We start from the raw sequence: 27,764 nt of genomic DNA on the forward strand, positions 1-27,764 counted from the left end.
CCTCCCCATTTCCCAGGGTGTGAATAGGACCTCACCTAGGCCAGTCAGTTTCTCTCACCAGGAACTCGGCTTTGATGGAAAGCAAGTAGTTGGGACCAAGGCATTCTGACAGCAGCCTCCTGGAGAGATTTCTCTTGAGTTCCTGCCTCTGGGAACCCTGGAGCTTCCATCCTTCAAGGCCTTCCTGCGGCTTTGCTATTCACCTTTCCCTTTCACTCTGTGAGATAGTCAACATCTTTCCCAACACTTCCATCTCTGTTTTAGACAGGAAATATTTGTTGCTTATAACCAGATAGCCTTCACTGATAAGTGTTCCCTCTGAAGATCTTCAGACAGGCCCCGACTTGCTGCCACCCAGCTGTCTTGCACCCACCCCATTTATGAAATGCCAGACGTCAAATCCTGAAAGTCCTTTATCCTCAAAGTCTGCAAGGTAAGTGCTCTCATTATAGCCATTTTGTAGGTGAGGAACTGAGATTCAGAATGACGTGGGCGACTGTCCATGGTTACAGCTAGAACTAGGAAACTTGGTTAATACTTGTCAGTAAAACTTAGTGTGGCCTGAATAAAGGAGATTAATGAAAGGAACATGGGAGGGTCTCTGGCCAAGATAGCACCTTTCCTCATCTCTCTTTTTTTCAAAGCACATAGTCAGCCATCTCTACAAGAAATATAGCAGCCAATGGATTCATTCCTCCTGCATTAGGTGTCCACTCATTGTCCAAACAGTATTATTCAGGGGAGTGATATACAAAAACATAGCCAGTGAGGCCTATCCTCTCAGCAGTGCCTATGGGAATGAAGTAGGTGGGCGATTCTTAGAGAAAGGGCACGGGCTGGGAGACACTTGCATGCATTTCACTACCACTCCCTGACACTTGCTACCTGCTATGATGTAGGTGTGAGCGGAAGTGTTGGGAAGCATAGGGCAGCAGCCATCCCTGAATGCAGCCTAGAGCTCTATGCTCCCCCACCCAATCAGGGAATCTGTTCAGAAACAGAGATCTAAATGAGCCATGGTGGAAAAGAGGTTAAGGTTAGAAGATGAGTCTACCTGTCCAACTAACTCAAACAAGTGTTAACATCCTCCTTTGGCCAGGCCTTGGGATGAGTTCTTAGCACAAGTGCCAAACTACAGGGAAGAGAAAGACCTACACATCCTGGACAGCTGGTAAGAAAATAACAGGATCACTTAATCATTCATTCAGTCATTTATTCAACACATGTTTGCTGGACATAGACATTCCAGGTTAGGTGACATACGTAGAGTGATTGTCTTCATGGGATGAGAAAAATAAGCAAATAAATGAGCAAAATAATCACAAATTGAGAAAAGGGCTATGAAGTAAAGAGGTAAGGTTCTGAGACAGAATGAAGTGTATGAGTTGGTATGGATGAAGTTGGTGGTGGCAATCGGTTATATTTGTCATGTGGGAGGGTCTGTGATAAGCTGGAATGGATAAGTAGAATAGGCAGTTGGATTTAAACCTGGGGCATGGAGAGGAGGTTTGGGCAGGCCATGGAAATCGGTTAGAGCCATGGAAACCGAAGGAAAGGTCCAGGAAAAAATATATAAGGCAGATGTTGTACGTTTTACCTTTGGCTGTATGCATACACAGGACACGAACATTTTCCACGTGGTAAGAAGCGGGTTACAAGAAAATCGTAAAGCTGCGCAGCTTCGCCTCCCACCTCCCGCAACCAGACTACATTTCCCAGAATGCCGCGCGAAGTGCGCGAGACCCGAAATGGCTCACAGCCACTTCCGGCGCAGATGGCCCCGGATAATCATGGCGACCCTCAGAGCGTCTGTGTCGCTGTGGGGCCTCCTGACAGGTACTCGGAACATCGAGCGGGTCTCTTTCCCGGCCCGAACTCGGCTCCATCTCGGCACCCTGCTCCAGCCGCTGCCCAGGCTCTGCGGGGCGGGGTTGCCATGCCGTCGGCTTGCCTCTGAGGCGGGTAAGTGACCTGTCAGACGTCCGCTGGCGCGTTTTCCTGGGAGACCCAGAGCGTCCTTCTGGCTGGCGAGAACCACGCGGGCCCCACCCCCTCATCCCAGTCTCCGGCTCCTCTAGCAGTGCTCCCTTAGACCCAGCCGGCTTCCTTCTGTACCTTGTACCTGAAGGGTCTGTTATCGCCCACCTTTGTAATTCTTCACTCGCTTAACTAACAGTGCCTGAGTTCGGTTCCTTGCAAAGCACAGCTACGTTTGGGGAAACGGCCAACTAAACTTTGAGGGAACTCGTGGCCCAAGGGGGAGGTGGCAGTGTAGTGTGACTCAGGCACAGGGGATCGCACATAAGAGTAGCGCTCAAACTAGGTTGGAAGGGGCAGGGAAGGGTTCCTGGAGATGATGACGAAAGCTGAGACCTGGCTAACCACGCTATAGGGAGAAAACAGGAAGCATTTCAGGCAGAGGAAACAGCATAAGCAAAAGTCCAGAAATGAGACTGAAATACAGGTAGTTTGGAAACCCATGTTTTAGGTAGGATTGATAAGGGTTGGTTATGGCTTTGGCTCTAAGTTTAAAAGGAGAAATCAGTGTTGCTTCTCAGGTTTCTGGCTTGCACAGTTGAGTGGAGAATAATCCCATTTATACCAAGACAGAAATTGTAGGAACAGGTAGGGAGGTGAGGGAAGAAGAGGCAGGAGTAGATGAGATGAGCTTGGCAGGAAGGCAGAACTAAACGTCTGTTTGCACACGTTAAATTTGAGGTGCTTTTGAAATTCTAGTGTAGGTATCTAATACGCAGTCATATCTGAAGTGAGAAACATCTGGTGAAAGTGGTAACTCAAGCTGGGGGAATGGGTGAGACGGTCTGGGAGAATAGTGCTGAGCACATATTGTCTGCCAGGTGCTTTAAGTGACCTGGGTGTTAGAGATGAGTATAAATAGACAGGGTTCTGGCCTTTGGGGGAGCACGTTGTTTAGTGGGGGATATAGTGAGAAAGCAGACTGCCTTAGTTTTTTTTTCTAAGTGATATTGGAAGTCATTGGTGAGTTTCAAGCATGCATGATCTTGATCATATTTAAATTTTTTTGTTTTATTGAGATACAATTAACATACAGCATTGTATAAGTTTAAGGTGTACAACACAGTGATAATATGTTGTGAAATTCATATGTCATGAATTTTTACTACAGCAAGATTAGTTTACATATTTTCTCCCCTGTAGATACAAAGAAAAGCAAAAAACATTTTTTCTCCTGTGGTAAGAACTCTTAGGATTTACTTTCTTAACAACCTTCATATATGCTTTTCAGCAGTGTTAACAGTTTTTATCATGTTGTACATTGCATCCCTAGTTCTTATTTATCTTTTGGCTGGAAGTTTGTTTCTTTTGACCACCTTCTTCCAATTCCCCCTCCTCCTACCCCTTCATCTGGTAACCATAAGACCACAAGTCTGATCTCATTTTCTTTTTTCCTTTTAAATATTTATTTTGAGAGAGAACCCATGAGTGGGAAAGAATCTCAAGCAGGCTCTGTGCTGTCAGTGCAGAGCCAGATGTGGGTCTTGGTCCCACAAATCATGAGATCATGACCTGAGCTGAAATCAAGGGTCAGACGCTTAACTGACCTAGCCACCCAGGCACCCCTGATCTCTTTTTCTGTGAGTTTTTGTTTGTTTTAAGATTCCACATGTAGTTGAGATCATACATTATTTGTCTTTCTCTGCTCGACTTATTTCACTTGGCATAATGCCTTCACAATCCATCCATGTTGTCCCCAATGGCATGATTGCCTCCTTTTTTGTGGTCAAATAATATTCTTTTACACGCGTGTACATGCACATACACACACACACACACACACACACACACACACACACACATACCCCACAACTTTATTATCCATTGATGGATACTTAGTTGTCTCCATATTGTGGCTGTTGTAAATAATGCTGCTTTGAACATAGGGGCACATATATCTTTTCAAATTAGTGTTTTGGCTTTTTTTGATAAATAACCAGTATAGTGGAATTAACTGGGTCATATGGTATTTCTATTTTTAGTTTTTTCAGGAACCTCCATACTTGTTTTCACAGAGGCTGCACCAGTTTACATTCCCATCATCATTGCGCTAGAGTTCCTTTTCCTTCACATCCTTGCCAACATTTGTTGCTTGTCTTTTTGAGTCTAGTCATTATGACAGGTGTAAGGTATTATCTCAATGTGGTTTTGATTGGCATTTCCCTGATGAGTAGGGATATTGAGCATCTTCTCATGTGTCTGTTGGCTATCTGTATGTCTTCTTTGGAAAGATGTCTGTTCAGGTCTTCGGTCCATTTTTAATCAGATTATTTGCTTTTTTGGTGTTGAGTTGTATTACCTTCTTTATATATTTTGGATATTAATCCCTTATCTGATTTATCATTTGCATTCTTCCATTTAGTAGGTTGCCTTTTCATTTGTTGGTGGTTTTCTTTGCTGTGCAAAAGCTTTTTATTTTGATGAAGTTCCAGTAGTTTGTTTGCTTTTGTTTCCCTTTCCTGAAGAGTTCTATCTAGACAAATGTTGCCATGGCTGATGTCAGAGGAATTACTGCCTTTTTTTTTTTTTAATTTTTTTAAAGTTTATTTTCGAGAGAGAGAGAGAGAGAGACAGAGTATGAGCAGGGGGAGGGGCAGAGAGAGAGAGAGAGAGAGAGAGAGAGAGAGAGAGAGAAGTAGACACAGAATCCAAAGCAGGCTCCAGGCTCTGAACTGTCAGCACGGAGCCTGACGCGGGGCTGGAACTCACAAACCACGAGATCATGACCTCAACCAACTGAGCCACCCAGGCGCCCCTCTTTCTTTTTTTTTTGTAGGAGTTATGCCTTTAATCCATTTTTAGTTTATTTTTGTGTATGGTGTAAGAAAGTGACTCACTTTCATTCTTTTGCATGTAGATATCCAGTTTTCCCAGTATCATTTATGGAAGAGACTTTTTTTTCTCCATTGTATATTCTTGCCTCCTTTGTGGTAGATTAATTGACGACATAAGGGTGGGTTCACCAGGGATATTGGCCTGTGGTTGTATTTCTTTTCTTTTCTTTCTGGTTTTGGTATTAGGGTAGTGCTGGCCTCACAGAATGTATTTGGAAGCTTTCTTTCCTCTTCTACTTTTTTTTTTTTTTCTTAAAGTAGGTTATATATGTAGTGTAGAGCCTAATGTAGGGCTTGAACTCATGACCCTAAAATCAAGATCTGAGCTGAGATCAAGTCGGATGCTTAACCCACTGAGCCACCCAGGTGCCCCTATTATTTTGGAATAGTTTGAGGAGAATGGGTACTAACTCTTCTTTACAAGTTTGGTGGAATTCACCTGTGAATCCATCTGGTCTGGACTTTGTTGTTGTTTTTAAATTGTGGTTTAACTTTATCACTTGTAAGGGGTCTGTTCACATTTTCTATTTTTACCTGCTTCAGTTTTGGAAGATTGTTATATTTCTGGAAACTTACCCATTTCTACTAGGTTGTCATATAATTTTTCGTAGTAGTCTCTTATAATCCTTTGTATTGCGGTGCTGGTTGTTACTTTTAATTCTGATTTGGGTCCTTTTTTTTTTCTTGATGAGTCTAGCTATAAGTTTATCAATTTTGCTTATCTTTTCAGTGAACCAGCTCTTGGTTTCAGTGGTCTTTTCTATTTTTTATTCTGTTTCATTTATTTCTGCTCTAAATTTTTTTTATTTTATTCCTTCTAATGTTGGCCTTGTTCTTTTTCTAGTTTCCTTCAGGTAGAAGGTTAGATTGTTTATTTGATACTTTTCTTGTTTCTTTGGTAGGACTGTATTCCTATAAATTCCCTTCTTAGAACTGCTTTTGTCATGCTCCAAAGATTCGCGGCTGTTGTGTTACCATTTTCATTTGTCTCCATATCTTTCTTTTTGATTTTTTTTTTGACCCATTGGTTGTTCAGGAGCATGTTGCTTAGCCTCCATGTGTTCGTGTTTTTTTGTTTTGTTTTGTTTTTTTCATTTTTTTTCTTTTAGTTGATTTCTAGTTTTATACTGTTATGGTTGGGAAAGATGCACGATATGATTCAGTCTTAAATTTATTGAGACTTGTTTTGTAGTCTTAACATGTGATCTAACCTGGAGAATGTACCATGTGAGCTTGAAAATAATGTATATTCTGTTGTTTTTGGATAGAATATTATGTATACATGTGCTAAGTTCATCTGGTCTAAAGTGTCATTCAAGAACATTGTTTTCTTACTGATTTTCTTACTGGATGTTCCATCCATTGATGTAAAAGTGGTGTTAAAGTGCCTTGCTATTATTTTATTATTGTTAGTTTCTCTCTGTATGTCTATTAATATTTATTTTATGTATTTAAGTGCCTCAATGTTGGGTGCATAGATATTTACAATTATATCTTCTCATTGGAGTGATCCCTTTATCATTATGTAATTCCTTGTTTCTTGCTACAGTCTTAGTTTTGAAGTCTGTTTTGTCTGATGTAAATATTACTATTTTTTTTTCTTCCATTTGCATGGAATATCTTTTCCCATCATTTCACTTTCAGTCTCTGTGTATCTTGAGTTCTGCAGTGAGTCTCTTGTAGGCAGCGCATAGATGGGTCTTTTTTTTTTTTTTTTTTTTTTTTTAATCCATCTGCACCCTGTATCTTTTGTTTGGAGCATTTACTCCATTTACATGTAAAGTAATTATTGATAGGTATTGTACTTATTGCCATTTTAGTAATTGTTTTCTGGTGGTTTTTTTTTTTTTAGCTCTTCTCTATTCCTTTCTTCTTTTGCTTGTTGTTTGGTGGCTTTCTTTACTGTCATGTTTAGCTTTTTTTCCCTTTTTTGTGTGTGTGTGTGTATTACAGGTTCTTGATTTGTGGTTACCAGGGGTGTATATATAACATCATATATGTATAGCAGTCCCTATTATTAAGGTGATGGTTGCTTAAGTTTGAACACATTCTGAAAGTACTATGTTTTACATTTTTCCTCCATGTTTTATATATGTATGATGTCATATTTTACATCCTTTTATTTTGTATATCCCTAATATTTCTTTTAATTTTTGTAGATATAGGTGATTTTACTGCTTTTGTGTTTTAACTTCCATAGTGGCTTTATAAGTGATTAATGTCCTACTTACTATATGTTTGCTCTTACCAGTGAAATTTTTTCCTTTCACAATTTTCTGAATTGTAGTTATTGTCTTTTTTTTTTAACCACTTAAAGGATTCTCTTTAACACTTCTTGTAAAGATGATTTAGTGGTGATGAACTTTAATTTTTGTTCGTCTGGGTAACTCTTGATCTCTCCAATTCTGAGTGATAGATAATTTTGCTGGGTAGAGCATTCTTGGTTGTAAATTTTTTCCTTTCAGCACTTTGAATATGTCCTGCCATTCCTTTCTGACCTTCAGATTATTTGCTGAAAAATTAGGTGATAACATTATGGGAGTTCCCTTGTTTGTAATTGTTTGCTCTTGCTGCTTTTAATATTCTCTCTTTATTGCAAGTTCTGTCATTTTAACTATATGTCATGGTGTGGACTTTTTTTGGTTCATCGTGTTTGGGGATTTTTGTGTTTTCTGAACCTGAATGTGTTCCCATATTAGGGAGATTTTCAGCGATTACTTCTTTAAATAAGTTTTCTGCCCCTTTCTGTCTCTCTTTTTCTTCTGAGATCCCTATAGTACTATGTTACTGTGCTTCATGATGTTATAGAGGTCCCTTAACCTATTCTTACTTTTTGTTATTTTTTTTCTTTTTGCTATTTAGGTTGGTTGTTTTCCATTACACTGTCTTCCAGATCACTGATCCATTTTTCTGCATTCTGTAATCTGCTGTTGATTCCCTCTCGTGTATTTGTTCTTTCAGTTATTGTATTCTTCAACTCTCATTGATTATTTTTTGTATTTTCTATCTCTTTGTTGAAGTTGTGAATTCATCTATTCCTCTGTCTCAAGTCTGGTTGGGTATCTTTATAATTGTTACTTTGATCTTTTTATTAGGCATATTCCTTATCTCTATTTTGTTTAGTTCTTTTTCTGTAATTTTTGTCTTGTTCTTTCCTTGTGGACATATTCTTCAGTCTCCTCATTTTTTTCTCACTCTCTGTATCTGTTTCTGTGTATCAGGTAGATATGTCTCCTGATCTCTAAAGTAGTATCCTTGTGTAGAAGAGGTCCTGTGGTGCCCTGTAGCACAATCCCTTCTTGTCACCAGACCACATGCTCCAGGGGTGTCCCCTGTGTGGACTGTGTATGTCCTCATTTTGTGGCTAGGCCACAATTTCTGTGGGCATCCTGATGGGTTGGGCTGGCCCTTAGCTCAGTGGGCTCCATGTCCTGCTTCATTTGCCGCAGGCACAGTGGGCAGTGTACTGTCCTGTTGAAAGGCCTGGCTGCGGCTGCCATGGGCTTGCCGGTAGGTAGCCTGGTTGTTTCCAGTTAGTCGTTGCGACAGCTGAAGGGGGCAGGGTTTGTTCCCCATGCAGGCAGTAAGAGGCCTGGCTGGCAGGAATTGAACACATGTTGGTGTGTGGGACTATCTCCCCCACTCCCCGTGGCAGGAATTGCTTTGGAGGGGTGCCTACCAAGGCAGGTGGGTTGGGTGGGACAGGTCCACGGGGCAACACTGAGGCAAGGCACATGCTGCTAGCAAGGTAGATGAAGAGTGTGTTAGAACAGGCTCCGTCAAGAGTCTGGCCGTCTAGGCTTGGGGAGGGCAAGAAAAATGGCACCACCATCACTTTTGTTCCCAGGGAAGTTTCCTGAAGATTCCTGTCTTTCTGGCATACGTCCTCAGCTTTGTCCATACATATCTTTCACATATGCCCTAGGTGCTTTTCCAACTGCTGCTTTTGTGCTGTGTCTGCGGTGAGTTACTTAGCATGCTGGGTCTCAGGTTTTTTAACCTCTGGCTGTCTCAGAGTTTAAAATCAGCATCACTCATTTTCAAAGCCAGATCTTGTGGGGACTCCTTTTCCCAGTGTGGGTCTGGGAAGGAGTCCAGTCTGGGAGTCTGATCTTCTTGCTCCTCTTTGCTTGTGATATCCTTCTTGTTTTCGGTTAGTTGAGCCAGGGGTTTGATTACTGACTGTGTTTCCACCCATCCTACCCTTTTTGATGTGGCCTTATTTCTACAACCAGCTGTGGGAGATCTGTTCTGCCAGGCTTCAGGTCATTTTCAGGGTTAGTTGCCATACATGTAGTTGTTGCCTCTGTGCATCCTTGGGGTGAGGTGAGCTCAGGATCCTGCCACTCCACCATCTTCCCTGCATTCCTCCTCTTTGATTTCTTTCGCCTCCTTGGCTAAATTTATTCCTAAGTATTTTATTGGTTTTGATACTGTTGTCGATGGGATTGCTTTCTTTCTTTTTCACATAACTTGCTGTTAGTATAGAAATGCTACTGATTTTTAAATGTTAATTTTGTATCCTGCAACTTTACTGAATTTGCTGATTAGATCTAATAGTTTTTGTTTTTGGTGGGTTTTTTTTTGTGGAGTTTTTAGGATTTTCTACATACAAAATCCTATTGTCTGCAATTGGATACAGTTTTACTTGTTCTTTTCCAATTCTGAGAACCTTTTCTTTTTCTTGCCTAATAGATTGGCTAGGACTTGAAGCATTATGTTGAATAGGAGACATCCTTGTCTTATTCCTGAACTTAGAGGAAAGGCTTTCAGTCTTTCATGGTAACTGTGGGTTTAGCATATATATAGCCTTTATTATGTTAAGGTATGTTCCTTCCCTACCTAATTTGTTAAGAGCTTTTATCATGAACCAATGTTGAAATTTGTCAAATGCATTTTCTGCATCTGTTGAAATGATTATATGATTTTTCTGTCATTCTGTTAGTGTCATGTATCCATTGATTTGTGTATGTCAAACCATCCTTGCATCCCAGGGATAAATTCCACTTAATCATGGTGAATGATCTTTTTAATGTGCTGCTGAATTTGGTTTGCAAGTATTTTATTGAGAAATTTTACATCCATAGTTATCAGGAATATTGGCCTGTAGTTTCTGGTAGTGTCCTTTTCTAGCTTTGATATCAGACCAGATTGGGTGTGTTCAGGGTGGTATGGCTGTAGAGTCTGGCTTTGGTAGCAGGATAGTGCTGGCTTCATAAAATGATGTTGGGAGTGTTCCCTCCTGTTCAGTTTTTTGGAGGAGTTTAAGAAGGATTGGCAGTAATTCTTCTTTGAATGTTTGGTAAAATTCACCTGTGATGCCATCTGGTACTGGCCTTTTCTTTGTTGGGACATTTATTATTGCTGATTGAACCTCCTTAGTAGTAATTGGTGTGTTCAGATTTTCTGTTTCTTCCTCAGTCTTGGTGGGGCATATGTTTTTAAGAATTTTTCCATTTCTTCTAGGTTGTCCAGTTTTTTGCCATGTAATTGTTCACATTAGCCTTTTAGGATCCTTTGTATTTCTGTAGTATGAGTTGTAATGTCTCCTTTTTCATTTATAATTTTGTTGATTTGGGTCCTTTCTTTTTTTTCCTTGCTTAGTGTAGCTAAAGGTTTGTGAATTTTCCTACCTTTTCAAATAACCAGCTCTTAGTTTCGTTAATCTTTCCTGTTGTTTTGACTGCGTTTTTAAGAGATTACTCTGGTTGTTCTGTGAACAATGGTCTACAGTGGTGTCAGAATGGAGTCTGAGTCATTCTTGGAGTCAGGGAGACTGGTTAGGAGGCAAAGGCAAGAGATGAGGATGGCCTTGATCAGAGTAGTGGCAGTGGGAAATGGAGGATTAGAGAGATTTATGAGGTGTAACAGGCAGTATGTTCTGTGTTAGTGTGCTTTTTTTGTAAAATGGGGATAATTATGGTATTGCTGGGGTTGTGAAGATTAAATGTGCTGAATACGTAACATTTTTAGGTCAGTAAGTACTGGTGTATAGTAAGCACCTAACAAATGTTATTTGTTATCATTGCTGTTGCTGTTACTACTGCTCTTTGGCTAGATGTGGAGAGTAAAGAAGTCAGGAATGACTGCGAGATTTCAGGCCCACATGACCTATGGATGCTGCTAAGATAAGGAACAATAGGAAAAGCAGGTTTAAGATGGGAGAAAGTTGATGGGTTCTGCTTTGGCAGTACTGGGGTGCAAGTGAGATGTCCATGGATTAGGTGGTTGGAGGATGATCTTAACTGAAGATTCAGATTTTAGAGTCACTAGCATATAGAAGTAATTAAAGTTGGAGTGCCTGGGTGGCTCAGTTGGTTGAGCATCTAACTTCAGCTCAGGTCATGATCTCACGGTCTGTGAGTTCGAGCCTCGCATTGGGCTCTGTGCTGACAGCTCAGAGCCTGGGGCCTGCTTCAGATTCTGTGTCTCCCTCTCTCTCTGCCTCTCCCCAACTCATGATCTCTCTCTCTCAAAAATAAATTTAAAAAACTTGAAAAAAAAAAGAAGTAATTAAAGTTATATTGCTAGGATATCATTCAGGGAGAATATAGGAAGGGAGAAGAGAAGGATTTTTAGGGGACTCAGCATGTACAGGACTAGCAGAGGAAGAGGTGGCTGGGAAGGAATGGTACTTATTTCCTCTCTTTTTTTTTTTTTTTTTCTCTCTTTCTTTTTTTTTTTCCTAATGGAAATGGAACAGGGGAAGTTAGGCAAATGGATAGGCAAACTGCATAAGGCAGAGATGATATCTGGTCTCCTCTCCTGTCCAAGCCTCTTCCATGACACCCGCTTGGCCTTTTCAGTCACACGTCGTAATCCAAGCCTGTGTTTCCTAGTTGCAGCCCCTTAGCTTGGAATTTCCTTCCCTTTATTCTCTGTGCTGTTCAGGCCCTTGGGAAGCCTTCTTTGACCCTGCCGTGTCCATCTCTGCTCCAAGAGTATGTATGTGGCACGTGCACTGGGGGCCACCATGAGAGACTAGAGCTGATCTAGGCTCTAGAAACAAACTTTGGTTTAAATCCTGACTCTGTCACTTAATAGCTAGTTGTCTTTAAGGAGGCTCCAGTGTCCTCATTTATAAAATTGAGATATCAATACCTATTTTGTGGGTTGTTTAAACATTCCTGAAAATATGTGTAATGCCTGACGTATAGGAGACAACTCTGTAAGTTATTATGATTAACATTATTACATTACTTAGTTTAAAATTTTTTCTTTGAAGTAATCTCCACATGCAACATGGGGATCGAACTCACAACTCCGAGATCAAGAGTTGCATGCTCTACTGACTGAGCCAGCCAGGTGCCCCAGATTAATTAGTTTTTTTATGTTGCTTTTCCACTAGATTGAGTGCCTTTTTTCCAGTATTCTTAATCATTGTAAGTGGTCAGTAAATTTTATCAAGGAATGGATGAATGGATTTCATAGGGATTAACATTATGCATACTGAGGTAGACATTTTGTTCATCATTTCTATTAACTTTTCTGTTTTGAGGTCTCGTTGGCTTGTCATTTTTACCATCTTCTTATTTACTACAATCCATTTTAACAGAATCTGGTAGCTCAGAGATCAAGAAACCTACATTTATGGATGAGGAAGTCCAAAACATACTCATCAAGATGACAGGCTTGAATCTGCAGAAGATTTTTAAACCAGCTGTACAAGAATTGAAGCCACCAACCTATAAGCTGATGACCCAGGCACAGTTGGAAGAAGTATGTGAATGCAGACATATGGGCAGGATACTTATCTTTCAAGGGTTAAATTAGATTTCCAGAGGCCCCCTGGACGCTGAGAGCTGCTCTTCCATAGATGCTCATGATGGGAGTTCCAGGCACAGACTGAGAAGAGAAATGGGATCAGGCAGGCAGATAGGAGCAGGGAGCATGGCTGAAATTAGGCAGACGGGGGGCACGTGGGTCAGGCCTGCGTGTCCAAGCAGAGCTCCTCCTCTGCTCCCAAACCTGCTCGAGTGTCTTTTCTTTGTCCTGCCTGCTTCAGCTTCTTTCGTCAGAAGCCTCCGCTGTGAGCTGCTTTGAAGCTGATGCTTTCGTGGGATTATGAGATCCTGCTGAAGCACATCCTACTCTAAGCTACCAGGGTCCTCCTGGAGTCATGCGTATTGAGTGCTTTGTGGAAAATGCTTTCATGTGTGAATATGTGAAGCATTATTGCCCATTACAGTCAGAGCAAAACATTCAGATATCCAATAGTATATCACATGAGTAAAAGGTCCCCTTTGAACTTCTCAGAGGTAATCATTGCTAACTGTGTGGCATGGAGCACTGTGGTCAGTGGTTAAGAGCATGGGATTTGGAGTTGAGTTGCCAGGGTTCAAGTCCCAGTGTTGCAACTTCTTAGCAATTTACTTAACATTTGTGTGCCTTTATTTTCTCTTCCATGGAATAACAGTGTCAGCTAGCTCATAAGGTAGTTGTGGGCATTAAATGAGCCAAATATTTTCAGAGTATGTAAACAATATATGGTACATAGTATGCACACAATAAATGAAATCCTTTCTTTAATTTTAAGCAGCTTTTGTGGCCTGGCTCAGTCTCTGAGCATCTTTTGCTGTGTCGAGAATGGTTGAGTCTGTAGGTGGTGCTCTCAGCCACAGTGGAGAGGCAAAAGCCAGGGTGCAGGGGCCTTTTCACTCACTGAATCGTGGCTACAGCTTCTTCTCTTCACAGTCCTTGGCATTTTATATCAGTATCTGCTTTTGTCAGATGATCCTCCTTGTCTGTAACGTTGTAGCTTTCCTTAAGAAATGTGTTATTTCATTAGGCTACAAGAAAGGCAGTTGAGGCAGCTAAAGTACGATTAAAAATGCCACCGGTTCTGGAAGAACGAGCGCCAATAAATGACGTGTTAGCTGAAGATAAAATTTTGGAAGGAACGGAAACAGCCAAATATGTGTTTACTGATATATCGTATAGCATACCACACCGGGTGAGTATATATCTAACTGCAAAATGATCTTTATTTGAAATATGTGCGGTTGGACCTGAGGAACGAGGGTCGACATCACTGTGACCCAGCTGTCTCTGAATCTTCCAAACCAGAATTCCTGTGACTGGGTGAGACCCTTCCGGAAGATCCAGCCCAGCATAAGGAAGAAGAGAAATGCAGACTAGTCCCACATCATCATGTTACCATTTCCCTACAGATTATGGACACAGTATATTCCAGATTGACTTCAGAGAAAGGTGTGCTGAGACAGAACGAGGGGTTTACAGACAGAAACCCACCCCTAAGCCACAAATAGGCAGAAATCTTCAAGGCAGTGGCAGAAGGGGATTCTTTCTGCCCAAGTTAGACTGACTTCCTAAGCTGAAACGTTTTTCTTTCCTGTAAATTCTTGAGGATGCCAGAAAAACCCAGACTGCCCAAAGGATATTCGCTCTTCAGAATTTGCAGCAAGAGTGACAGGTTTCCCCAGACAATTCTCAGATACCACTGCTTCTTCTATTGTGGTTTTTATTCTCTAGCTCCTCTTCCCTTGATGACCAGTTCCAAAAGGGAACTGTGTTTGAGCCTTTTCAATTAAGAGTGAAACAAGAGCGATTTATAATTTAGCCCAAAAAATGCACTAGAGTACTACGTAACGCTATGGTTGGGGGAAGGGCCACACCACATTATTCTTTTTATCATATATGATTATGGTTAGAAGACATGATTCGAGCAGTGTCCATGTCTGTGTACATCAGCTGCCTGTATGCCTGACCTGTTGAACAAGGATCTCAGAGTTTCATTTTAATTAAAATTTTTGCTTTGGGCTGCTTTATTATACGTTTGCAGTGCTTTGAAGGCTGTTTATGGGAGCATTTTATAACTTGAGAGAGGAACTTAGAATTCAAATTACCTTAGTCCTTTTGAGAAATAATTGTGTTATTTAGGCATCTGCTATTTTTTTCTGTTTGCAGTACTTGATGAAAGTTTTTATTATCCTCAAAACACATTCAGAGACTCTCACATCTCTGAAAAGGTGAAAGTCAGTTCATTTAAACATTAATCAGATGTATATCAAGTATCTGCGATGTGCAAAGTTCTTTGTAAGTCACCGGGTATTGTGAAGAATTATAATCCATAGCTCCTGCCCATTTTAAGTTTTCTAACAGTATCTGAGCAGTGTCAGGAATCTTGCACATGATAAATTGCCCACTGAGTGGCACACACAGTGGGTGGAATTCAGAGGGAAGCCATCTCATGGCCTGGGATTTGGTAGTTGGAAAAGTAAAGAGGTCGGAAGCAGGGAGACAGTCTCTCTGATACATTTATGTCTCCTGTCACTATAAGGAATTACACAGGTGAGGAATTAAGACTCCACATTCTTGGGTTTGTTCCTTTTATCCCAGGGACTTTAGAAGTAGATCACAAAGTAAATAAAGTCTGTTTCAGTGAGACTTTGGAATGGGGAAATGAAACAGTTTGAAAGGTCTCATAGTACTTCTTTCCTCTGAAATGGATTTAGATGAATCTCTGATCGGTTTTTTTTAGTTAGTTGAATCATTTTATGTATTGAGCTCACTTTAGGACCATGGTTGGCACTTAGTAAATACGTTCATTTTAGATTTCTGATTGTCAGAGGCAGAGCAGTGATTAGTGAAGGAAGTATCAAATCTTGCCAAGTCTTCGAGGTTTAACATTATCATTGAAATCCTAGACCATTGCATTTTATGTCTCCCAGTTGCATTTTATATTTTGATTGCAAATTATTCATATAATGGTGCTTAATGGAACACTGGAACTAAAAATAAGTCTTCAGAAACTCATTCTTGATTATGTTTTCTATTTCAGGAGCGTTTTATTGTTGTCAGAGAACCAAGTGGCACGCTACGGAAAGCCTCTTGGGAAGAACGGGACAGGATGATACAAGTTTATTTCCCAAAAGAAGGTCGTAGGGTTTTGACACCAGTAATTTTCAAGGAAGAAAATCTTAAGGTAAGGTGACTGTGCTTTCGTAGAGTCAGTGGTGATGGTTTCTTGGTTGAACATTGGCTCTGGTGCTGTAGAGCATTCTGCTTTGATAAGCACAGATATGCAGGGTTTTGTGTTTTTGTTGTTTTTTTCTTTAATTTAAATCCAAGTTCGTTAACATATAGTGTAGTATTGGCTTCAGGAATAGAATTTAGTGATTCATCACTTACATATAACACCCAGTACTCATCCCAGCAAGTGTCCTCCTAATGCCTCTCACCTTTTTAGCATATCCTCCCACCCATCATCCCTCCATCAACCCTCAGTTTGTTCTCTGTATGTAAGGGTCCCTTATGGTTTGTCTCCCTCTCTGTTTTTATATTATTTTTGCTTCCCTTCCCTAATGTTCATCTGTTTTGTTTCTTAAATTCCACATGTGAGTTGAAATCACGTATTTGTCTTTCTCTGATTTATTTCACTTAGCATAATGCACTCGAGTTCCACCCACATTGTTGCAAATGGCAGGATTTCATTCTTTCTGATCACTGAGTAATATTCCATTGTATGTATACCACATTTTCTTTATCCATTCATCAGTCGGTGGACGTTTGGGCTCTTCCATAATTTGGCTATTGTTGATAGTGTTGTTACAGACATTGGGGTGCATGTGCCCCTTTGAATCAGCACTCCTGACAGATAATGTGTTTCTAATGATGACTCTACCACTGTTATCAGTCTTGCAATTGGCTTAGCTGGGATTTGAATGTGGGTGTGACTTGTGGAGCCTGTATTATCTCTGCCTACCTCTTACTGGGCACAGATGTGGATGAGTACATCTGTCATGGCATCAGGACGGGTGTTGAGCTTTCGTGTTTATCTCATCTAATTCCATCTGTGCTGTGTGGTTTTAGACCATGTACAGCCAGGACCGGCATGTTGATGTCCTCAATCTCTGTGTTGCCCAGTTTGAGCCAGATTCTGCTGAATATATCAAAGTGAGTATATTTTATAGTTTCTAAAGTATGGACTTAAGTATGGTTATGAGTAAGATTTATTCAAGGGAAAGAGAAATACCTGAACATTTATGGAGTACCTGAAGTATACCAGATGTTTTATCCTTACAGCAACCCTTACAGATGAGAGAATTTAAGTTTGGAGAGTTGAGTACCTTGCTGGAAGTTGCACAGTTAGTAGGTGGTAGTTTAGGACCCAAACTTGAATAGGCAAAGCCTGTTCTCTTTTCATTTTATCATACAGGAACAGAGTCGTTTGCTAAAATTTGCCAAAATGTCGTGTGTCTTACAATTCAGTAAGTAATCACGTAGTGCCTTCCATGTGTGAGATAGTGTGGTGGGTAATATAGACGAGTACATGAACTAAGATCTGGTGTGCTCTGTTAGAGCTGCAGTCTGGCATTGACTGTGGAGAAGGGTGCTAGATAAGTATGCAGATAATTATCACCTTGGGTTTAAGATGTTAGGTGCTAAGAGAAGATTACAAAGTGCTCTCAGGAAAGACTTCATAGGGGTCTTGATCAGGGTTCTACAAGGGCAGGGAACACGGTGAAGTTGAGTGAGAAGAGGTGTTTCAGGCAGGGAGGGGGAACAGTGTGAAAAACAGGTAGGAAACTGTGTGCTTGTAAATGGCTAGTCATCTGGTTTGCTTGTACATACAGTGTGTATGGGAGGTGTTCAAGATGAAGCTAGAAAAGTAAATGGGGCCGTACTTGACCTCAGAGGCTAGACTCAAGAATCTGGACTTTAGTCAGAAGGCCTTTGAAAGCCTTTTGAACACAGAAATGCCCTATTTATCATATGCAAGATGAATCTGGAAGAACTGAAGGAACATTAGTTAGTAAGAATGGAGCAGTTGATGGGATAGGAGAAAAAGGGAGGAGTGGAAAAACATTCTTGATTTCTTTTCTTTTCCCCTAGTGACCAAGATAGTGGTGGTCTATTATTTCTAGTGGTCTCCAACATATGTAATAGGTGCTTCGTGAGTAGTGCTTGGCTGCTGAAAAGTAATTGATCTGACTGTAAATGTGTGGCAAACTTGTTTCAGGCTGCCACACACTTCCACAGTGGAGGGCCAGTCTAAACCATACCTATTGGTTAATGATAGTGGAGGCGGGTATCAGTAGACCTGGTTTACTGATTGATACCTTTTTGGGCAATGCTCATGTTAGTAAATGTGCATCCAGTAATCCTCACTTTTTATTTTCATGTTTCTGAAAAATTACATTTTGTGTGGATAGATTCATCATCAGACTTACGAAGATATAGATAAACATGGAAAGTATGACCTTTTACGCTCAACAAGACACTTTGGTGGAATGGCTTGGTATTTCGTAAATAAGAAAAAGATTGATGGTTTACTGATTGACCAGATTCAGAGAGATTTGTAAGTACAATCTTAGTAAGTAAAAGAAATTCTCACAACTATTATAGTAAATCTGTATTTAAGCTATTTTTCCCCATTGATGACAGTGTATTGTCCAATAATAAATACCTTTCATTTACCTCATTTGTTTATGGGTTTGTTCTTCCAGCACAACCCAGTTTTCTCAAGTCTTTGCTTTTGTGGTTTTTGTTTTTGTTTTTGTTTTAATGTTTATTTTTGAGAGACAGAGACAGAGCACAAGAGTGGGAGAGACAGGGCGGCGGGGGCGGGGGGAGAGACACAGAATCCAAAGCAGGCACTAGGCTCCAGACTGTCAGCACAGAGTCCGACACGGGGCTCAAACTCACAGACTATGAGATCATGACCTGAGTCAAAGTCGGATGCTTAACCAACTGAGCCCCCTCGGCGCCCCTTCTTTTGTGTTGTTTAAACAAAGCTAGATTCTTTGAAAGATACGTGGTAGTGCATCTGTATTATATACCTTGGATACTGACTTATCCTGGGCCTCACCAGAGTTCCTGGGGACCAAGTGAACTTTCCAGAGACTCAAAAAGGGATTAAATAGAAAATGTAAAGACATAAACTCTGACAGGTGCTTGTTTTCTGGTGGGACTGGAGGTTTTCAGTAAAAGTCATCATTTAATTTATGAAAATACTGTTTTTAATGTCCCTTGCTTTTGCACGACTTTTAAGATGTTGAAAAAATTAGTTTTCCAAAATTGCATGAAACAAGGAATATCTGTTGTATGTTTTTTTTAATGTTTATTTTTGAGAGCACGAGCAACGGAGGGACAGAGAGAGGGAGACACAGAATCTGAAGCAGGCTCCAGGTTCTGAGCTGTCAGCACAGAGCCTGATGCGGGGCTCAAACCTGCGAACTGTGAGATCGTGACCTGAGCTGAAGTCAGATGCTTAACCGACTGAGCCACCCAGGCGCCCCTGGAATATCTGTTGTATTTTAACATGCATGTATTTTAACTGGTGTGCTCCCAGGTTCTAGCTGAAACTGTACTTTACAGCTTGTGATGAAACTGTGGTTTTTGATTATCAGTTGGATTAGAAATGCCAAGATGACAAGGAAAAGAAACCAGCATGGTTGCAGTAAGGTCAGTAGGCAGTCCTTGACTGACTCAAAAGTCTGAACTACAAGAGGGTTATAGGGATTACTGCCACCTTCAGACTATGAGGAGCTTTGACTCAGAGTATCCTCCACGTAATCTCATCTAAGTCCTTCACATAAAGTTCCTAAGGCATTTGGAACTAGAAGGTGCCACAGGCATTCTTTAAGAAATACAGCCCATATTTGGAACCAGAGCACTATTTCTCATAGAAGCAGCATTCCTAATGGTTGATGACTTCAGGCCAGCCTACTTTACTAGCAAGTGTGTTGTAACCCCAGTTCAGAGGGCAGACACATAACCTCATCCCACATAAGCAGGGGGCCGGTTGGCAGTGACATCTCCTGTGAACGAATTTTCTTATAAGGTTTTTAAGATGGAATCATTCTGAAATTTTTTTATTTTAAAGACATGTAACATTTTGTAAAAAATGTGTAACTGAAAATCAAAGTTCTTTATCAAAATGTAGTAATATATATTATAGTAATAGTCATTACCGTATTTAAGCTTTACATTTGAAGCAGTTTACTTGTATACTGGGAGGGAGTTTTGAGTAATCTTTTCTGCTCCACATTAAGTAAAACCATTCTTGTGTGGTTTCTGACCTGGACAATGTGCTGCAAATCTCAGACCGGACAGTAGAGGGTGCACATCCTCACTGAATGAAACACAAGGCAGAACTGGGATTCGGCTCATACTTATTTCGGACTTAATTAAGTCCCAGTGTTGGTTTGTGGTTGAGATTCTTTTAAAATCTGTTTGAACATGGAAACTTATTTGCTCTTATTTCAAATATGGCTAGGTGTTAAGCTAACTTGTTTAGTAAGATACAGGCATTATACTTTAGCATGAATGTAATAAAGCCCTAAATGGAATCTAAATATATATAGAAACCCATTTAAGCTCCTAACAGGACCACATGCCTAAGCTCTAAAGGGAATTCTTTTTTTTATTTGGGGAATTTTGTTGCCATGTTTATTGGACTTTGTTAGATTATAACAAGCAATACATTTGTAATGAACATGTTTGAATTTTTTTCCCTGGAAAGTTTTACTATATGAACAGCTCTGGTTTCTCATTTCTCCCAGAGGATGGCCTTGGAGTGGATGGGCCTTGGGATAAGCTTAGAGCATTTCTCTAAGTTCACCATGGCTTGAGAAATTCTTTAGTCTCACGATCACTCCACTCTTTATCTGCCAGCTCATATGTAAAGCAGAGAAAATTAATGAAATGGCTGGGAGAAATACTGAATTAGGATGTCTTTATCCTTCTACCCCCAACTGGAAGCCAGTACCTCACTAGTGTGCACAGCATAACCTCAAAAGCATAAGCATTTCAGAAAAGTTGTTACCTCCTCAGTTTTGAGGTGACAAATGGTGGGCAAGTGTTGACTATGTGAGAAGACAGTGACTGGTTTGGGGAAGGCTAAAGAGGTTTTTTTGCTGATAGAAGTTGTCTATAGGTTTCTAAAAAGATAAGTACAAACCAGAAGACTGATTTTTAGATTGCAAAAGTAGAACCTGACGTTCCTTCTGACTCAGGTGCACAATTTCAGATTGGCTTCACTAGGATGCTAATTTTTGACTAGTGGGTTCCTGTGAATAGATAGGTAGCCTGGGAGTCTTTCCTTGGACTCCTAGGAGGCCTCTTGTAAAGGCATTTTCCCACTAATTCAGAGTCTTAATGAAAATTTGTTAGCTGCCAATAAGTTCACTGCTAATGAACTTAAAGGCAAGTGGCTTTGAGCATCCCCTGACCACCAGCCTCTAGCTTATGTGGGAGGTAGGTAGTATTCCTGACCTCTGAGTAACAGGACATTATTAGCTGCTGGTGAAGTGGGCTGGCCTGGCAGCCATCTACCATTAAGAATGCTGTTTCAATGAGAAGTAATGCTCCGTTTCCAAAGGAATATAGTCACACTTAGAATATATTCACTTTCATAAATTGGGCACTCCCTGTACTGATTCCCGGCCTGCCTACCTCAGAGTAGAAATAAAGCCTAAATTGGCCTGTATTCTGAAAATGCCTTTGAAAGTATAAAACCTGAAGGCTTAAAAATGTCTGGCCCGAGGAAAGTTTGAAGTGTAATTTAGTTTTAAGTTGGCACACATTTTTATAGAACTGTGAAGCAAATGAAGAAAACCCACTGACAGCAGTAATTCCTTTCACCCTAGACTGGATGATGCCACCAGCTTGGTCCAGCTGTATCACATGCTCCATCCAGATGGCCCGTCGGCTCAGGAGGCCAAGGAGCAGGCTGCTGAGGGAGTACATTTAATTAAGGTAAAGGGACTTTTTTCACCTGGCTGTTGTGTGGTGCTAATTGAGATGGGAAGAATTCTAAAGTGGGTCATATTTAATAGTAACTAAACATTTGTGATCTTGAAACAGTGACCAGAGTCCCATATTTCTTCAGCCTGGATAACAGAAACAGATGGGATGGGAGTGGAGGAGCTGCACGCTCAAGTCCCAAGTAGTTCAGATAGTAGGGCAGCCGCCCCCTTGTTCTTTGAGGGGATCAAGTGATGAGCAGGGCAGTGTGGAGCAGGTAGCACGTGTTCCCAGTGTACCTTCCCATCCTTCAGGGAGGTCACAATCCTGTCCAGAAGGGGAGAGGGTGGTGCCTGTATTATTACTAAGTCTTAGTTGCATTAGCACTTTGGAGCTGCCTCCCTCTCCCAACCATGGCCTTACACAGAGTTCTCTGTCACTGTATAATTTTCATCACTTCTAATGCTCAGAATAGACATGGTTTTGTGGATCTGGCTTCTCTCCCAATATTATTTTACCCATACCGCAAAGCAGTTCTAAGGATAAAAGTGACCAGTGATGGACCCCCTAGGAGTAGAGAGAAACTATGGTACTAATTTTGGTTTTCTGTGATCGGTCAGGTAAAGCAAAATGCTTTTGGGGAAAATAAAGTGATTTTTTTTGAAATCTAATGATTTTCATTTTGACCTAGCAGGGGGTACAATGTCAGGTTTTAATTTTTTTCTGAAAACAGGCTAAGAGACATGGCAACCATGTTAGAATTCTTCTGGTATTTAGAATTACTGTGGCTTGAACTGTACTGGATGTTATTTTTTGGTCCATGTAGTATGCTTATTTTATAATCAGAAAAAAAAAATGTGAAACTTGGAAGACTTTTTAAACTGGGACTTTGCTAATGCAGAAATGGAAAACTATAAATAGTACATGTTCTATTGCTTAAGAGTTTCTTTTTTTAAATTTAAACAGGTCTTTGCAAAAACAGAAGCACAGAAGGGAGCATATATAGAATTAACACTACAAGCTTATCAAGAAGCATTCATTAGCCATTCTGCAGCTTCCTGAAAATATTTTTTTAAATAAATTTCATTTTACTTAAATTATAACTAGCTTTCTGTTAATGTTGAGCTGAATGTTTAAAAATGTCAAAATGAAAACTACAGATGGGAGTTACCAATAAAATTGTTTTTTAACAGTGCCTCTAACAAAAATGCAAAGAAAATCTTGTTACTCCACTCATTTTCCTAGGCCACAGGGGGATAACCGAAGTATATCTGAGTACCTGGTTATGAATTTCTCTCACCAGAGTGGATGGTGCAGTATAAAACAACAAAAAGGTACTTCTTTCTGTATTACCAACTAGGTAGTTTAAACAGAGCCCAGCTTAATGAGGTTTCTGGGTTTCAGATCCTGATTCTAGAAGCAGGTAGCTACTAGACAAAAATCAGGACATAATAATCCAAGTACTAAAAAGTTAGGGCAGGGGTAGAAGGATGAGATCAAGAAAAAAGGGTTAAGAGAATGTGGGCTGATCCCTAGGTGAGGTGTAGTTTTGGTTCAGCCTTCTAAAGCTAGAAGCTTATCTTCACTATTTAGAAAGGAAACTTTTGAGTATTTTCATTAATTCAAAAGGTTTTATGAGATGTGATCTAGTGACAGTATGAAAAAAAAATCAAAGCCCACATCTGTTTTACTTAACAGGAAGCAGTGATTTAGATGCGGCACATAAACTCCTAGAATGAGGAGAGCACTGTGCTCCCAGTGGGCCACAGCCTTTCCCTATAAAAAAAATCTCAGGAGTTTCTTAGAGTCAAAAGAACTGTGGTCACGGTGGCAGTCAACACCTGTCCTTAATGGTTCATGGGACACATTACACTTAGTCATCCAAAATATCTTCATCCAGGTTGATGTCTGTTGTGTCAATATCTTCTAATTCCAAATTATCCAGATCTTCTAGTTCGAGTAAACTCTGCAAAGAAAAGAGTTATTGGTAGGTAACTTTTTGAAAAGTTTTCTGATTCCTGATCAAAAGAGAACCAAAGCAAGAGTCAAGAGGGGCATTTTCTCATTTCAAAGCCCCTGCTCTGAAAGTGATTCTGTCATTGAAATGCAGAGGCCTGCACATCCTGTGGCCATTCATGAGGAGGGAGGAGTGACCCTGGGGTTCCCATGGGAAGTTTGGGTATAATGTCCTACCTTTTCTTCTTTGTTGGCTGTGTGGGAGGTCACAATAACTGGAGTAGGAGAAGCAGGTTTCCCATTAAGTTCCTGAAAGCCCAAGTGGAGAGAATAGAAAGATGAAGGAATTTGTTCAGGTAATTTTCCCCCAAGGAAAAAATCTTAACCAGATTATCTGATTAAGATATTCTACTGACCTGCTGAGCTGCAGATCTTGAGGGCTGAAAGCCTTTTGCCTCTTCCATAACATTTCTTTCTTCATTTGGCTATCAGAATAAAGCAATGATGAATAAAGCAGTGTAATCTGAAGTCCTAATTCATCTATGGACTTGGCCTAAATCCCAGATATTAGCTCTCAATCCACCAATAATGTATATAAATTATAAAAGAGGCCTGGCTCCCTGGCAACTCACCGTGACAAGTGGGTACTGCTTGGCCGGCCACAGATCAGCATGTGTTTCCTTCACCCATTCTTCCACAACAAAGGCTTCTTTTAATCCAGGAAAAAGGTTTTCGTACTCTGTTGGATCAGCAAGGGATTCTGCTGCTTTCTGATTGACTTTTGAAAGATTTTCTCTCCAGAGTTTTACCACCCTGTTGTAGGTATCATGAAACCAAAGGGAAAGTGAGTTAAGTGTGCTCTAGTTTTTATCTAAACCATTTGTTCCTAAAATTAAAAGTCTGTACCTTGAAACCTGACTAGGTAAGTAAGTCCGGGCCAGGAAGGCAGCTTCTGGCAGTCGGCCAGTTCTAATCAGGAGTTCCAGGCAAGCATCAAGCCTAAAGATTAAAAAGGAGAGGCACTAATTATCAAGAATAAACAACGAAGTGTAGATGTAGTGTTGCAAAGTCAGCACTTCCTCCCCAGCTTCCACACATACTCCTCATTTCTGTCACTGAGCCATTAACTGGTCAGCACTAGTGTGTTACATAATCAATGGACTCCAAGAGTGTGAGGGGTAGGGCAGTTGGTGACCATTTTCAATCTCCTAATAACCTATTTTAACAATTCCTAAGAAGAACCTAAGGGGGCTTTTCAAGACCAGCTAAGGCAGCTTATAAGCAAGCACATTTTAAGAGCTTTCAGGGGATATGGGAGTAGAAACTCGGTTTCACAAGTGGGAACATCGAGGGTGGGCTGTGTGCAGCAATGTAGTGATGTCCAGCAGGGCAATGTCCTAGTGTCTATTTGGTTTCTTTTTCGAAGTTTGATAAAGTGGATAATGTGTTTTAGAAGTCGTATGTTTTTGAAAAAAAACACAGGTTTTTGGATATTAGAAAGGTAGCAGTGCATATACCACACACATTACCTACCACCCTCAGCATCAAATAAAAGTAATAAACAATATTTTGCAGGAACACATGAATACTAAATATGATAAAAACAAGTGGCATAAGAGCAACTAATAATAGTATTTCGGAGTTTAGGTCACGTTTTGCTATCAAGTAAGTTATAAAAAACTTTCAGGATATTTTTGGGTTTTTGAATTATGGACCTATTCCTACACATATGCAAATTTACAAACACATTATAAATACACATTGGGGTGCACAAGGTTTCTATAATGAAGCATGAGGTTTAAATGTATGCAGGGCAAGGTTAATGAATACTTCGTGTTTTACTTCATAATATGGTCAGCTAATGTTGAGATGATCTGGTCTGCACTGACTGCTAAACTTTCAGAAGTATATGACATTTTTATGCTTTACAGTTGGGACTCAAATCTAGAAGTAACTGGCATCCTAAACCCCTTTATTCTTGCCATGGACAGGTCAGAATTACCCAATTTGGGCAAAATTACTTGCCTTTTGAGTACTATGGGAGCATCACAACAGCCTCCTGCCATGGGAAAATAAAGTGGCTCAGGCAGGGAGAGGCAGGGCTTTTGAGAAACGGCTTTCACGTTTCTCTCAGTCCAAACCTCCTTGAACAGCTCATTTTGCTCAGACATTTCGACCAAATTGGTAAGAACATCCCTTGCTGAAGGCCAGTGCCACCAAGGTAGGACTGTCCTCCAACTGCCCCTACTAGCCAGGGTCTAGGCCAGGCATCCATCCGTCTCTTTCCAGGGTTTGTTCCTCTCTCAACCACCCTCAAAGTCCGCGAGTGCGGAAATCAGTGCTTTAAATTACTACACTCACCTTTTAGACCTTGATTTGATACTTACTTGCCCTGTAAAAAGTAGCTCATGAATGCCACATTATTCTTGCCGTCTCTCTCCGCACCCTCTGCTAGTTTATTCACCATACTAGCATTTCCAGAGGCAGTGGCCAAGAGCAACAGACCCCCGTAATCCTGTGCATGGTGCAGGCACTCCTGGGCGAGGCCAAACTGACATTTACTAATGGCAAGTTCAGCAAGTTGTTTCCACTTCTGCTCTGACTGTAAGAAAGAGTTTCCAAGTAAACACATCTATGGAAATAAACATTTGAGTTTTCAACATCAATATTCTTCTGTTAACCTGAGTGTTACTGTGCTGATAATGGGAGATATTTTACACATATACTGAGCTGTGCTTGTTAAATTGGTTCTATCAATCAAAATAAGAATGTAGTGACAAAATGTGTAATGAGAAAACAAGTTATTCGCATATACAAAACTCAAACACAAATCAATTTTAATGATGCATGAATAATCATCAAACCCATGTTATTTTTATTTTGTAATTACCCAGTAAAACTAAAAGTAATACTATCTAATTGGAACTTTAAGGTAATTAGATTGTAAGTATTTTAATGAATGATTTCATACCATTTTTTGAAAGAATAAAATTATTTCATACATCCTTAAATATTTAACAGTAATATTATCTGTCATTTGTAGCTTCTCAGAAATCAAAATACTACACATTTAGATTATCTTAACATAGCTGAAATTTATTTAGCACATTTGAAGTGAATTTACCAATAAATACTACGTGTAAACCATGGTTGGGGGCCCCTCGATATGTAACAGTTCATTAAAATGTCATTAAATTGTGTCAAAATATTAAAATCTTTAAAACCAACAACTTTCTCACTAATTTGGGATACTGGCAAATTAGTGCTTTGTCTGCACTCCTAGAGTTCCCAGACTATAATATCTAGTATCTTACATCTTTTGCAAAACAGATCTCATATAAGCTATGAAAACATTTTTCCTCTTTTTTTTTGAATGTTTATTTTTGAGAGAGCACAAGTGGGGGAGGGGGAGATAGGATCAGAAGCAGGCTCTGTGCTGACATGGGGCTCAAACTGAGGAACCACAAGATCATGACCTGAGCTGAAGTCAGACGCTCAACCAACTAAGCCACCCGGGTGCCCCCAAAACACTTCTTAAATCAGAATGCTAAGAATATCTGCAGTAAAATCCATTTAATTTAAAGACAAACAAAATGCATTTTTTTTTTAATTTTTTAAAAAAATTTTTTTTTTTTCAACGTTTATTTTTGGGACAGAGAGAGACAGAGCATGAACGGGGGAGGGGCAGAGAGAGAGGGAGACACAGAATCGGAAACAGGCTCCAGGCTCCGAGCCATCAGCCCAGAGCCTGACGCGGGGCTCGAACTCCCGGACCGCGAGATCGTGACCGGCTGAAGTCGGACGCTTAACCGACTGCGCCACCCAGGCGCCCCACAAAATGCATTTTTTAAAAGATCAAAGAGAGGCACTAACGTCACCAAAGAGTGTCACTAATGTGTATTTCGGAAAACTTTAATGAAGAGAACTTACACTAAATACACGTAAGTACCTACTGACTTTTGCATTAGTTATGAAAAATCATGACTTAGTACATACCTCTGCTTCTACTGCTAATTGGTATGCAATTTTTAGTTCTCCAAGCTGAAGAGCAAGTTCAAAGCGATGCTCAGGATCTGTGGATACTGTAAGAGCTTGTTGCTTGAAGCCCTAAACAGAGAATAGATGTAACAATGTGTGGGCAGTCTGTATGTGTAGATTTACAGTGCACACACAGCAAATCATCATTGATCCACTCCCTCTTGAACTAAGAATACCCTGCTGACATAG

General features: G+C 40.3%; 2 protein-coding genes across 4 annotated transcripts in view; one reads left to right on the forward strand and one right to left on the reverse strand.

Moving 5' to 3' along the window:
* The first annotated feature begins 1,757 nt into the window (after positions 1-1,757).
* On the forward strand, positions 1,758-23,043 carry MRPS22 (mitochondrial ribosomal protein S22). 3 transcript variants are annotated; one of them, XM_047874745.1, is made up of 9 exons: positions 1,831-1,962; positions 12,220-12,325; positions 12,427-12,590; positions 13,660-13,824; positions 15,673-15,816; positions 16,704-16,787; positions 18,047-18,192; positions 21,485-21,593; positions 22,548-22,684. In XM_047874745.1, the coding sequence occupies exons 3-9, from the start codon at positions 12,462-12,464 to the stop codon at positions 22,641-22,643; spliced, it is 873 nt and encodes a 290-aa protein (XP_047730701.1). In that variant the 5' UTR covers positions 1,831-1,962; positions 12,220-12,325; positions 12,427-12,461; the 3' UTR covers positions 22,644-22,684. The 3 variants fall into 3 exon arrangements, with proteins under 3 accessions (XP_047730699.1, XP_047730698.1, XP_047730701.1); XM_047874743.1 differs by lacking the exons at positions 12,220-12,325; positions 22,548-22,684 and adding an exon at positions 22,827-23,043 and having other exon boundaries at positions 1,758-1,962; XM_047874742.1 differs by lacking the exon at positions 12,220-12,325 and having other exon boundaries at positions 1,759-1,962.
* A 147-nt stretch (positions 23,044-23,190) lies between these two features.
* COPB2 (COPI coat complex subunit beta 2) overlaps positions 23,191-27,764 on the reverse strand; it is a 31,819-nt gene continuing 27,245 nt past the window's right edge. Inside the window, exons 16-22 of the mRNA XM_047874741.1 lie at positions 27,534-27,644; positions 25,925-26,139; positions 24,444-24,536; positions 24,170-24,350; positions 23,954-24,022; positions 23,775-23,846; positions 23,191-23,547 (exon numbers count right to left, since the gene is read on the reverse strand). Of these exons, the coding sequence (XP_047730697.1) occupies positions 23,455-23,547; positions 23,775-23,846; positions 23,954-24,022; positions 24,170-24,350; positions 24,444-24,536; positions 25,925-26,139; positions 27,534-27,644 (834 nt within the window). The 3' untranslated portion in view covers positions 23,191-23,454. The remainder of the gene's footprint in view (positions 23,548-23,774; positions 23,847-23,953; positions 24,023-24,169; positions 24,351-24,443; positions 24,537-25,924; positions 26,140-27,533; positions 27,645-27,764) is intronic.

This window comes from Prionailurus viverrinus, chromosome C2 (genome assembly GCF_022837055.1).
Source record: "Prionailurus viverrinus isolate Anna chromosome C2, UM_Priviv_1.0, whole genome shotgun sequence".
NCBI lineage: Eukaryota > Metazoa > Chordata > Mammalia > Carnivora > Felidae > Prionailurus > Prionailurus viverrinus.